Source organism: Electrophorus electricus, chromosome 13, assembly GCF_013358815.1.
Source record: "Electrophorus electricus isolate fEleEle1 chromosome 13, fEleEle1.pri, whole genome shotgun sequence".
Taxonomy (NCBI): Eukaryota; Metazoa; Chordata; class Actinopteri; order Gymnotiformes; family Gymnotidae; genus Electrophorus; species Electrophorus electricus.
In genome coordinates, this window is record NC_049547.1 from 18,639,683 (window position 1) to 18,654,046 (window position 14,364).

The following is a 14,364-nucleotide window of genomic DNA, read 5'->3' on the forward strand; positions in this document are numbered from 1 at the left end:
GAGTTGGCCGTCTGTTCTGACCCATCTGGGCTAGTATGGCAGAGCCCCCTCTCACAACATGTGGTTAATGGTCAGAGACAGGCTCACCTTCACATCGGAGAAAAACATCTTCAGCATGTTGGAGCTAGGGTAGCGGGTGTAGAAGAACATCAGCTTGGCTTTCTTTAGATGGTTGGGAGAGAGCCCTTCTTGGATTTGCAGAATAGAAGGTCAAGGAAAATATATTAATATATACAGAGATATCAACTTATATTCATGTTTTATGATAATAAAAGTAGAGATAAATACAGATGAATAATATATATATATATATATATATATATATATATATATATATATATATATATATATATATATATATATATATATATATATATGCACACACACACACACACACACACACATTTCAGAAAATAATATTTATAACCAGTCTAACATTTGCATAATTTCACAACAGTACACAATAGCATTATTAAATGAAACCACATCCGACATCATCCAAAATATTTTTTAACTCACATATTACCGTCTACAACCTGAAAGGCCTCTAAAAGTTCTAAAAGAGTTCCAGTCAATATACTCAGTATTGCTGGTCAATAAATGCCTGCTTATCCAATAAAAACCCTATTTATCTGGAGGTGGCATTACCCTGTAGATTGGTAAACAGACGGCTGCTGAGAGTAGTCCCAGGAGGAGACATGGCTAACCAGAGCCATCTCCTCATTACAGTCGCCCCAACAACCCCCAGCCCCCCCTGCCCCCAACCTCCACCCCCAGCACTTCTGCCCCCACCCTCCACCTTTACCCCCACACTGCAGCCCCAGCACCCCTGCCCCCCAGCCTCCTGGCATGGCCGCTGTGCTGTCAGTTATGGCAGCTTTAGCCACATCTGCGATGCAGACTGGCCATGCCATTTCCTCGGCAAATTAATGGCTTTATAATTTATCAAAAATGAAGATTCATATGGGGCTAAATCAATGGGCCCCTGCAAGGTCAATTAAGAGGCTGGCCCAGCAGAGGCTTATGCTGTCCGTGTGATGCAGAGAGTGGGCGCTAATTCCCCACTGCAGCCCCTTCACGTTGGTTTATATGCTCAGTGCTGCATTGGGAGCCAAAGGAAGTGTTAACTTCAAATAATCATGCTGACAGTTTGTATGTAAAAATGAGTATAAATTAAATACTGACAAAAAACTAGCATTTCTAAATATTCAAACTGTTTCTATAGCACAAGTGAGTCTATTTGTGCTGTAGTGGGACTACAGTGATGCCATCCATGTTGTTGGACACACTCCTTGTGTAAAGAGACAAGGGAACGAAAACAGCCCTGTGTGACCTCCAATACACTAATAGCAAAGACTGAAAAGAGCATTGACTTCTTTTCTGCCATGTGTCATAACACATAGAGCAAATAATAGTTGTGAATGACTGGGGAAGAGGATGGGAAAGCAAGAGACAGGAGGAAAGTTTTTTCAAGGATCCCAAGGCTTTTTCAGAAGCATAAAGAAAGAAGTCTAGTCCCTCAAGTAAAGGAAATACAGTAGAGTAGAAAGATGTGTCTGGCTTAGACACGGGGGAGAAAAAGGAATAGTGAACACCATCACTGGCTGCCTCTTGTTTAAAATAATTTTACTGAGATGTTTCTGTCAAATTGTAGGCCATATCTTTGGTCAATTAATTCAAAAATAAATAAATTATATATATATATATATATATATATATATATAAAAAATAAAAAGTGTAATTTTAACACTTCTCTGAAGCATATTTAAATACCTAAAGGTCCTGGAAAAATATATGAGCAAGACATGATAGACCTGACTCACCCAGTGCCCATTTCCTACAAGGAAACCTCTCTTCTAAGAAAAATACAGTCGTTTCTAGGATACGTAAATATGCACAGTGACAAGAAGATCAAGTAAACACTGGCCCACTCGGTATATAACCAGCCAGGCCACAGCCAAGGTCAGTCAAAAAATAATGCAAACATGAATATGAAGAATTGAAGGATATGGGGAAAAACAGGGTTCCCATGGGTTATAGCCAAACGAGATGCTACAAAAACACCAGCGCTGCGGATGGCATGCACCATCCGCCTTTTTGTTTTGTTTTGTTTTGTTTTCAGTGAGTTTCATGAAAGGAAGACAATAACTACTGAAATCTGATCCAAGTGCCAGGTGTAAGGAGAGACAGGGACATAGAGATGTCCACATCAGATGATAAATCCATAAATTAATGCTAGACATCTGCTTGGCAACATGAAAGATTACACAAATGTGCCACAGCTGAACCTAACTTCTTCCTAAAAAAATCCTCTTAACTTTGCCTAGTACACTAAAACTGCACATTCAGGCTGCATCAGCTCAAAAAAGCATACCATATTCTTTTAATAGGTGAGAGCAAAAATGTATGATGAAATCTAGAGGCTTCATATTGTAATACTAATAACACTATAATGACCATATGTCTAAAATATCAGCAGAATGGAGAAAAGCCTATAGTTAATCATTTTATTCACCCGAATGTATTTAACTAAAATATATGTTAAACAACAGTGAACCTCAGCCTGGTCTGTTACATTAGGCATGCAAACTGCCTTCAACACCCCAGCCCCCATGTGTCTTGTAGGCGCACCGTGCCAGAGCTGTTCGGACTCTCTATATGCAAATGCTGAAGGGGAACTGAACAAGGCTATTTTTCTTGAGATGCAAAGAAGGCGCGTGACAAGGAGGATCATTCTGGACACAGCTGAAGACAATTGGCTGCCTGTTCCTTTTAGAATTTGAATAAAATTTAATATTTGATTAAAGACCCTATTTTGCAAATATTGAGACATTGCAGTTGAGAGCCCAACTGTGCAGGTGCACATGTTTATTTACTGAAGTAAAAGACACTTTAACTCTTTCAGAGCTGAAAGCGTTTGCCTTGTTATTGAAAGAGGACAAAAAAGAATAAATATTTTGAACATTAATATTTTGGAAACTAATATTTTTTAATATTAATTTACAGGATGGAGTACATAAAAAATCTGATAATTATATTAAAGTTCAAAAATATTTGTGTATCATACTTTGTACCAAATCTGAACCGTGCAGCTAGATTGAACAATCCATGATTTAAAAACACATATAGTATTATACCATCTGAGTTTATTCTTAAAATGGGCATATTCAGGGCTTGTAAGACATCTATTAGCTTTTTGGTATACGGTTGTAAAAAGGGATGGGGGTGAAGGATAAACAACTACCTGAAAACACCTGTTCACACCAGGAAAAAGAGACAGATGAAAAGACTAGCTCTGCTGCCAGGCAACAGCTATTAGTGCTGCAAGTGCTTCCCACTATAGCAAGCTGTTCATGATCAGAGGGAATAAGACTTTTTTCTTCTTAGATACTCTACGAAGCAACATGTTATATGAATTAGTCTCTTCAACCTGAGGCTTATTATTTAGTTATTAATCTTTTAGATTAATGTGCTATTAATAACCATGTTATTCAGTAATATTGTGAATTATTCAGGAACTTCATTAATATTAATGCGAAAAGTATGTAGTGACAAGAGCGAGGAATGAGAGTCAGGACCCACTGGCAGGTCTCTGGAGTGTAAGTGGTTAAGAGGGAACATTAGAGAAACAAACAGCCAAACAAAAATCATTGAATACATCATACTGCTGTTCCCTATTACTTTAATATAGCATTCAGCAAGTACAAAGTCCTCCTACAAATGCTGCCTTAGGAACAGATATCTTTGTAAATGCAGGATGCTAAGACCACTCAGCAAAGGAGCTCTCTTGTCCTTTCACTTCCTAGCTTTGAAACACGATTTGCTTTGAGCATTTATGTCCAAAGTCTTACATACGCTGTGATGAAAGAGGGGAATTTATTGTGGGTCTCTGTGATAGTGTGAGAACAGAGAAGATAAGAAGCATCTTCACCATAGCAGGGCCTTTCAGGATCGTTCCCTCAGCACACACTTGAAGGCCTCAATCATCAAGCTTTTTTGCATGAACACATGATCTGAAATGTACTAATTAATGGAGATAAAATTAAATGATCTTTTTTAAATCCTCCTGCAAAAATTCTCCCAGTAATATGTAATATAATTCATATGTAATATAAACATTCTTGCAGTCATATTGGGCAAGCCCTTTAGATCTTATATCTGTTTAAATCTATTGTCTATAAAATTTCAGAAATAGTTACACAAACAATTACTTTAAACTGTACAAAAGGATATTGCAATAAGCCAACAAGGAGTTACTTTTGCAAAAGGATATTGTACTTCCTGAATATGGAGAGATGTCAGACATATCTTGGAGGTCACCACATTCAGACTTGATGAGCGATAGAGAAAGACTTTCAGGGTTGTGTGTTGGGGAAATGGAGCGATGGGTGCTGAGGTGGTTGGAGGACATCTTGGTCCGTAGGCTGGTAGTCTCTCTGGAGAGGTCCAGGGACTCAGGAGAAGATCTGTCCTTGCCTGAATAAGGCCCAGTTGGGGCAGCTAAAGGGTTTTGGAAAGGGTACCCCATGAGAGGAAGGGGGAAAGGATGGCGGAAGGAGGGAGGGCTGAAGCCAATAGTTGTGGATAACGGTGATGGGTGCAGAGCAGCGTGGTGACCCCCAGGCGTGGGCAGAGTGCCAGTATGGTCTGCAGAGTTCTTTCTTACTACCAGTGGCAGGGCCTCTGTTTGGTCATTTGAGTTGGGCACTTGCATGGCGCCAAAAGAGTCAAGAGGATTAGGAATGATGACATCGCCAAAACATTGCAAACGCGGGTTAGTGGTGTGGAAGTTGGGGTTCTCACCATTGACTGTGAAGCGGTCTGAGGGTGTCTGCACAGGGGTGAAGACCTGTGGAAGAGGACGTGGAGGTTTTGCAAAGACTTTTACCACTGTGTCCACTACCTGGGACATGGCTGTGTTCAGCTCCTGTTTCAGTGTCTCTGCTAGCTGTTTTCCTTCTGCATGCATTGACGTTGGTCCATGAGCCTTTCCCCTGGAGCCATCTCGCTTGGGTTTCTCCCCCCCTGTCAGCACGGTCTGCTCACGAATGAGTGCTCGAGCTCGGTCCAAGAAGTGTCCCGGATCCAGATCAGACATCTCATTGTCTGAGCGGTCAGGAGCTGGATCAGAGACACGAATGTCCATTCCATCAGAATGCAGGCTGTCCTCTGAGAGGTTCCCATCTTCATCGTTCTCAGAGTCAGTGCTGTCATATATCTGATAAAACTTCTCCTGTAGCTGGCGGAGTTGTTTCTGCATGTCCTCCAGCTGCAGTTTGAGTTGCCGGCGCTCTTCTTGCTTCTGCTCTTTGCGAGCAGAGACGAACTGCTGAAAACTCTGCTGCTGCTGCTGGGGCAGTTTCTGCTTGCGCTTGTTTTCTCTGTAGCCCTCGCGAGGGCTTGGGGGCTGGGCTGCCCCCTCACGCTCATTTTCACCTGTGCGGAGTGTGACACTGGGAGAGTGGCTCATCCCACGAATGATGTTCTCCACCCGGGCACGTTTTGCTCTCAGGTGCTCATCTGTCAACCGATCAATGTCAAATTGTGCCATGGAGGGCCTGCTGAAGGGAGACAGGCACTCCGGAGGGCTACCCCGAGACGACGTGCTGCAGGCATCCTCCTGGTGCATCTCTGAGCCAGTGCTGGACAGGCCACTGCTCTGGAAGGTGGGCTCACTGACTCCATTTTTGGTTAGATTACTTTTCAGCAGCTGTGAGATGATGGTGGCCCCAGGAAAGGGCATCATGGCATCTTCATAGGAGTTTGCCCTTTTCAGTAACTTGCGAAGCACATTGGACTTCTCGCTGTCTGCGTGTTGTACCACAGAACACTCAACATCCTGTTCAGATCCGTGGGGATTCATGGCACTGAAAATGCTTGCTTTTGATCGAGCGAAAGCCACAGATGCTGCTGTTACAGTCCTTTTCACTCCAATGTCAACTCTTCTTCTCTTGGTTTGTCTGCTTAAGAGGGCTGTGCTGTCATGGTCAGGCATCACTGGACTGTTACTGTGCCATCTTTAAAAGCCTGTCAACTGGACACAGCTTGGGAACCCTGTAAGTCTGGCCAAGAAGAAACAAAGAACAGGAATAAATGACTTTTACATAAAGTCTATATGCAAATCAAAATATCACACATATATTATACAATAGGAAATTAAAGCATGAATTGTTCTAAATAATCTCCCATCAGGCCAACTAAGAAAATTACTCACAGAGATTTTGAAGGATACTCTTATTTTTCAATATTATCTAAGTAATATTATAATAATGTTCTATTCATTTTAATGGAATAAGGTATCATGCATACCTGTGAATGTAAATCAAAATGTAAAAGAATATAAAAGAAAAAGGTTGAACCTTAGCCATATTTAAATTGCATTGCACAGTAAAAGACACTGAGGAACCTTATCACAAGTAATGGTACTACAACTAAACACTGTTAACTGTGTTTTTCTTTTTATCATCTAGTGCGGAACCACTGTACTATTCTCTGGAAATAAATACATACATATATACTTAAACCCCCCCCCCCCCCCACAAATGAATAATTAGAAAGCTCAAATGTAATACCTTTAAATACTACCGTGGAACTGTGCAACTCCAGTTAACGTGATACATTTACACAGAGGCACTGCAATAAGTCTGCAAATAAGTCTGCAATAAGTCTGTAGACAAGTGTAAAACTAAAGCGAGAAATGTTTATTTATACAGCCCAATAAAGAAATTGAAGGTATTTAATATCTAAGCTTAATTAATTAAACTGTATAGTTCAATTATTTATTTAATCAGAGATTACAGCATACTTGGTAATAAGTGATGTTGAAAATATGTAGCCAAGAAAACTCTTTGATTCATAACCTGTAGGGAAGGTAGTCCTCCTAAACTCTCGCGTTAAAAAAGTAATACAACAGATCTGCATTCACCTCTTCTTATCACGTTCATGCCAGTTTGATTTCTGTCTTGATCTGCAAATGACTATCGCAACAGAAAAGAAGGCCTATAACTTCTGATGTACTGAGGTACTGATAAAGTTTTTAAATACTGGCTGAAGTTAACCCCACAAAGTGGCCTTGTCATTTCAGGCATTAAAAGTCAATGGTATAAGTAAAATAATGCATGTACGTTTAGTGTTACATACTACAAGAAGTCATAAAAATTATACAAAAACTCGTTTTAAGGACATGCTAATTTATTTTGTTTAGACTACTCGCTCAAGCCAGGTGCTGCTTCTCTTCCGAAGACCTGATTTTTGGTGAGGCAAACCAATAATCGCGGAAAAGGAAAATCGCATCGTTCACGTAATGTGATGTCGAAACACAAAACTGATTTTAAAGGTGTTTTACACCATCAGCTAACCTGACAACAACAAAGTCGTCACTGCAAACCTTCTCTTAGGGAGCGTTTTCTGACTAGACCCGACGTTAACAGCAATATCCCTCAATGTTACATACGGAGCTCTAACAAAATAGCGCGCGTGAAGGAAAAACAGCCTACAAGTTTTGGATTGGCTGCGTTTGCCGACAAAAAAAAGTCAATGACAGGTAAACGTGCGTAGTGATGCACCCGTGAACATCAATGATTACAAATACGTGCAACGCAATGTTCCTTGGATATACAAATCCGATATACTTGCGGCCAATACGAGTTTACATTTCTGAGCGAAGTGTCAAACTCGAGCGCTATAATGTATTACAGCGCAAGGGATTAAGGCTAGTAACAAGGTAAAAACGGAACTAGAATGCAAATCCGTTAATGAGTTAAAGCACAGATATTTGAATCCTTACAGAAATGAATTTTTATTACAAAATACGCGCAACGTCCAAATTAATGCACAAACACACAATTATAAGGTAAAAACGCTGCTTAGTCAAGTTGAAACCAAAAACTTAAACGTGATTGTTTCCCGTTGTGTGTACAGAAACATCAAATGATCGTATACTTACTTCATAAGCCAGATATGAAAAGTAACTCAACTGTGTAAATTCCCTCCAGGTCACTGTGAATAATGTCTTCAGTGTATTTATGAATCTTGACCATATTTAATTCGTCTCAGTCAACCATACAAAAAATGTTTACTAAGAGTTAAGCGATAGGCTACATTGCACCCTATCAAAAGTAATCTACTGCTTTCAAACTCATAAACGATGAAAGAGTACAAAAAAGCGAGCAGAGAGCAGTGAGCTATATGAGGACAAGGTTACTTACTCTGGAGATAACAGCGAATTGAGCTTCTTTGCAATAGTGCAGCAGAGAGCAGAGAGGGCTGTTCGCCCCGAGATGAGTATTGTATTTTCTCAGGAGAAGCGAGAGCGAGGAGAGAGTGTTTGAGAAAGAGAGCTCTTGTGCGCCGCTCCTCTCTCTAGATGGAAATTGTACGTCTCAGCGAACACCAACAGTACGAGGCTGGAGCGCACTCACACCAACAAGATTCACTTTAAGACTCAACTGAAGGAAACAGGAAGACGGCGCGTCATAATCATTGTGATGTAACGTTTTCACCTACCAATAAGAATAGTCCGCTGGATTTAGAGGAATACAAAACACTGAACTTCACCGATGTAGATGAAGACGCCCAATCAACAAAACGCACCGGACAGCGCGCGATAAGGGGTAATTCAAGTACATTACTTGGATTTTGAACTAGTCCACTGTTGATATTATGTCCAGAAACGCCCGGGCTTACTTCTGATATCTAATCTGAAAGAAGTCTATTTTTTCGTGGTGCATTTCTCCATTATATGCATTAAAAGAGACATGTTTAGGGATAGTGTCGAATTTTAAAAAGGAAACGAAAATGTTTACTACGGAGGATTTTTATGCACATAGCTAGCTCGTTAAAATCCCCCAATTTATAAATGTATTAATAAAACCACACTAATAAGCATATCACGTAGTCAACCACCATTAAACGTTTGATAAAGAAGAATTATTCATGATCTTTAAAAACTTATTTATGGTCCGTACAGGAATTGACAGCAACGTCTGTTCCTACGCACATGCACTGGCTACTGTCGGGCTATGAAATGTCTGGATAATGCCGAGGAGATCACCTAGATAAAATAGACGAACAGACCACCACCTGAAAGAACATAAGCTACATTAAAATGTAAACACCATGACACATTTTTTCAGTACACAATAATTTTCAGTCACAAAGTTGAAAAAGTAAAATTGATGTAGTTTGCACTTTTTTTTCACCAGACATTTTTCTGAGTGAAATGATGACCTGAATATTGAAACTTTTATATGACTCTGAAATAATATTTTGTAGGCTGTTTCGTACTGCATGTCAAAAAGTATAAATCGAATATCTTAATTTATCTATTTATGTAATTTAATAATATAGACTTTTCAGTCACAAAATAATTTTTGACAGATCATTTTGAAAAAGCCATTCAAAGCTAATCAAATGTTATGTCATTTTGCCATGGTTTGAAAGCAGATTTTAGAAAGCTCTGAACCAAGTTTTTTTGTGTGAACTAGCCTCTTTCTCTCTCTCTCTCTCTCTCTCTCTCTCTCTCTCTCTCTCTCTCTCTCTATATATATATATATATATATATATATATATATATATATATATATATATATATATATATATATATATGTGTGTGTGTGTGTGTGTGTGTGTATTTATTTTTCCTGGTTTTAAAATTTACAACATTTTTAGTCCTTTCGCTCTACATTTAGACTTCTTGAATTTGTCAATAATGTCCACAACAAGATTTTTAAAATGTGGACTTTTTACATGGCGATAATTTTCTCGGAACATGGTGTTTATTGTGTACATTAAACGTGTTGCCGCTTTGAGAAAAAAACCCAAACAAATCTGATGCTATACACGGTGCATATGATCGTTTAAACTTTTGGACAACAAAAGCCTACTATAGTATCTTATTTGACTCTATTTAATACCAGATTACTGGCAACTATTTGACCAGTTAATGAGATTAATGTTAACAGCACCAGTTCACGCTGCCTTTTACAAAGCTTTGAATTTGGATTTGGTTGATTAAACATGCAAACAAACTTACCATTTGTTATTTCTACGAGTTCCACTCTTATTTTTCTTTTACAGTTATCACGTTTCAACAACCAGCACCCATTATTATTATTATTGTTATTATTATTATTATTATTATTATTATTATTATTATTATTATTATTATTAAAGCATTTAATCATTTATAGCTTTTATTCTGATTCAGATAGTTTTGTCTGTGTAAGTTGAACATTTATTCGCCTTTTTCTTACGTGGGTTTTGGAGTCATGATTTTTTCCCCCACGTTTGCTAGCTACACCGGCATCTTTCACCTAAGGCGTCCTTGGTACGCAAATAGGCTACAGAGGAATATAGCGGAAAGAATATACAACACTCTGTTAATTTAAGTAATGCCAAATCATTTATCTACATGACAGGTCACACTTAACTTCTACCCAAGCGAAACCGACCGATCTTTTAAGCGCAACAACACTGCGTTCACCTTTCACATCTGTTACAAAGACTACTTTAGATAATATTCATTTTATGTCAAAAAGGGGAAATTATGTCAAAAACGTTCACAAATTACGGAAAACGAGAAACATCTATTGTCAAAATTTTTTTTGTTTTTTTTAAAGTTTTTTCTAACCCTTTTAGACTACGAACTTAGATAAATGATTTAAAACAAAAATCACGATAGTACTGCAAAACACTTCATAGTCACTTTTCTTACTTGTATCAGTTTCAGCACCTACCTGCCCACTCAGATACAGATTTTGCTGTGCAGCAGGTATAAATCTAGTAAATAACTACATTATCTCAGTCACAGAATATTTCAGTGGTGTATAACTGACAGGTGTCATTATCAGTGTTGATATTTGAAAGTAGATTAACAAGAAGAACAAAAACAGCAGCAGCATGAGAAACACTTTGGAATAGAATCATTACGGATCCCTGGGCAAAACACTTATTTATGATAACAAAAAGAAATGCAGAGACGTCCTCTTCTGAGCATGCTGTATGAGATCTAGTTGTGCAGTTGGCAGTTATCAACTCTTACTCTATAGATTAAGTTTATCACTGTATCTATGTTCAAATATACAAAAAGTTAAACATGCAGATATTATTTTATGAAGCCATAATAAATTAATATCCACTCATAAGCATTACATAAAATCATTAAGCACTAATCACTAATAAGATATTATCATGTGCTGCAATGCAACGATCATACAGATAACCTCCCTTCCCTTGTTAAAGTACTGTGCAGTGTATGATGCACTGCTGGCAGTGAAGAATTCCCTCACCTCAGATTCAGTCTGTTCTGCCACCTGACAGAATGTGAAATATGAGGTTATGAAGAAACATAAGGTTATGCACCCTTATGACTGAGATATGCCAAGATATGTGAAGTGAACCTGATAACATTCATAAAGTTTTTAGTTGTTAGATGCAGGTTGGAGGTCAAAATATTTATAACATATAATGCTATAATAAGTAACTGAGTAACTAAAATAATGAAAACTCTAAACTTATTATAGACAAAAATCTGTAGTGTACACCATGGTTACTGATTATTCATATCATATATCATCATGACATTAAGTGTGTGTGTGTGTGTGTGTGTGTGAGAGAGAGAGAGAGAGAGAGAGAGAGAGAGAGAGAGAGAGAGAGAGACATTGATTGTTGTGGGGATAACCTGAATGTTTTTTTTTTTGGGGGGGGGGGGGGGGCTAACCACTTCTCCAGACAGATAAACATAATGCATGCTGCATATATGTGAAGTATGTGAATGGAAATTGTTTTTTGTCAGGAAATATTATCCTTTTTAGTACATTCGAATTGTTTTTTTATACCAAACATTCATTGAGTCTCACCATGGTTACTGACTATTCATATCATATATCATCATGACATTAAGAGTGTGTGTGTGTGTGTGTGTGTGTGTGAGAGAGAGAGACATTGATTGTTGTGGGGATAACCTGAATGTTTTTTTTTTTTTGGGGGGGGGGGGGGGGTCTAACCACTTCTCCAGACAGATAAACATAATGCATGCTGCATATATGTGAAGTATGTGAATGGAAATTGTTTTTTGGCAGGAAATATTATCCTTTTTAGTACATTCGAATTGTTTTTTATACCAAACATTCATTGAGTCTGGGGTTTATACTGCAACTGTCGGAGTAGGAGTGGTGGAGAACTTTTTGAAAAAGTGAAGCTACACAAGGCAGCCAGGTTATTCAATATAAGTATCCTCTCCTGGGAGACTTCAGTATAATCTTCTGCATGCCAGATCATGCCAACCCAATGTAGTTCAAGTGAATCTTCATTACACCACTGCTTAAAACATCTGAGGTGTCATGTCTGCATGACTACTGCCTTGTAATATTTACCTGAAGTGCACATACAAATTGATGCTAAGACAAATGAACAGTATTGTTCCACATTCCCTGAATTCCTTACAACAATAAGAAGTCAGTGGATGATATTGTTTCTAATCTCACAACCCATGAGAACCTGGACAATGTCTATGGCAGGATGTTATTTGTAGTTTTCAGCTCAGCCTTATATAAGGTTGTGCTGGGCAAATTGATGGTGAAATTCAATAGATCAGGCCTTAACAACTCCATCTGCAGCGGGATTCTGGACCTGACCCCAAAGTGTGAGGATAGGAAAGAGGCCCTATGATCCTCAAAACAGTCTTAAAGCATGAATGTGTGTCATCAACTTTGCTTAAGACCATAATTATTTTAACTCCAGCGATATTGTTACTGTATAGAGAAACAAGGTATCAGCATCAGCAAAATCGTCAGCAAAATTGACAAAACAGAGGTGGACGTTCAAAGGGAGGCATACTTTCATCACCATATACAGGGTTCCAAATGAACCTGTCAACAATATTCCTACATCTCCAGATCTTTGAGTGGTTGAGTTGGTTAGAAAGCACTTCTGCCATCCTCTCTAAAGTTCAACAGCATCTTTATTTCTTTGGAAGCAGGGAATGAACAAGATGACCCTTAACAAACCCTACTGTAAATACTCCACTGAGCATTTACTGACCAGCAGCACTACAGCGTAGCATGAGGGAGCCACAGTGCACTGCAGGAAGACCACAGAAGTGTTAACCGCTGATCATTGGGCATGAGCTACCTATTTTTGACCAGATATATCTCAACCTGGCCTCAATGGACCTGAGCTACCTATCAGTGACCAGATATATCTCAGTCCCCACCACAACAGAATGTGAGCCACACTTTGGGATTGAACCATTTTAGCCACAAACCGTTCTCACCTTTGGGGTTGGCAGGCAGGAATGCAGTATCAGAACACTACCACCATGACCACCATATTCAAGAACTAACACCTAATTAACTAACATCTGCACTTGATATCTCACTTGAAATTTTAGTTTTATTGTGCTGTGTACATTTTTCATACTGTATTCTGCTGTTTATTGTATATTGAAAAAGAGTCAATTTAATAAGGTGTTCCAAGCAAATTAGCTATGGGTTTGAACAATAGTTTTTTTGTTGCAATATGTACAGAAAAGTACAGTGTGGTCAAATCAAAATGGCAGTACAACCAATATGGGCTATAGAAAGAAATTCCAAGACCTCCATCAGTTCTAAGACAAGTATTTAGTAGCATTGCTATTCGGATTAAGAGTGGGCATCTTACAACGATCACGAGCATGCTGTAGAAACCCAGAATATGCATTGCTTACACTTGAGAAAACATGTAATAATGAATGCACCATAAGAATAAACACTGAATGGGATTGATATTAAATGACAGCTTACCACAGAAAACCATGTCTCTCTTTGCTATAGACAACCTAGATGTTCTCCATCATTGCTTAAGAATTCTTCAGTGGAAAGTTGACATTTGTTGTAAATGTACATAACATTACATGTAGAAACACAAATCTTATAAAACAGAGGACTGCACGGCTTGCAATCATTGAGCAATCAATAAATTAATAAGTTGCATGAGAAAATTCTATAACACATAGCCAGTGATCTAGAAAGTGGTTGGGTCATGCAGCATGACAGTAAACTAAAACACAGAGACACATCAACAACTGTGTCTCAAATAGAAGAAATTCTGTATTTTAGAAGTCAGAGACCTGACCTCAATCTCACTGAAATCCTGTGACATGATCTGAAGCAAGACACCTCATAATTATGCAGAAACTGAAATAGTTTTGCATATATGCTGTGCAGGTCTGCTCAGTAGCTATGCAAAGTTACTGTCAATAAAGGCCATAATATTAATCACTAAATTAATAGTGGCCTTGATTATTTAAATCATTTGATAATTTAAAATTGTAAATGTCATATGCTGTTTGTTAAATAAACCTTTTTTCTCTTTCTGACTTAAATG

The 14,364-nt window shown here is 38.4% G+C and overlaps 1 protein-coding gene and 1 long non-coding RNA gene across 3 annotated transcripts in view; one reads left to right on the plus strand and one right to left on the minus strand.

The window, feature by feature from the left end:
* Window positions 1-8,585, minus strand: part of prox1a (prospero homeobox 1a) — a 32,155-nt gene extending 23,570 nt beyond the window's left edge. Inside the window, exons 1-3 of the mRNA XM_027020118.2 lie at window positions 8,208-8,585; window positions 4,272-6,062; window positions 88-193 (exon numbers count right to left, since the gene is read on the minus strand). Of these exons, the coding sequence (XP_026875919.2) occupies window positions 88-193; window positions 4,272-5,995 (1,830 nt within the window). The 5' untranslated portion in view covers window positions 5,996-6,062; window positions 8,208-8,585. The remainder of the gene's footprint in view (window positions 1-87; window positions 194-4,271; window positions 6,063-8,207) is intronic.
* The window catches only part of LOC113583670, a 28,978-nt gene continuing 23,138 nt past the window's right edge, over window positions 8,525-14,364 (plus strand). For both annotated transcript variants that reach the window (XR_003411325.2, XR_003411324.1), the window contains exon 1: window positions 8,525-8,612. This is a non-coding gene — a long non-coding RNA (uncharacterized LOC113583670). The remainder of the gene's footprint in view (window positions 8,613-14,364) is intronic.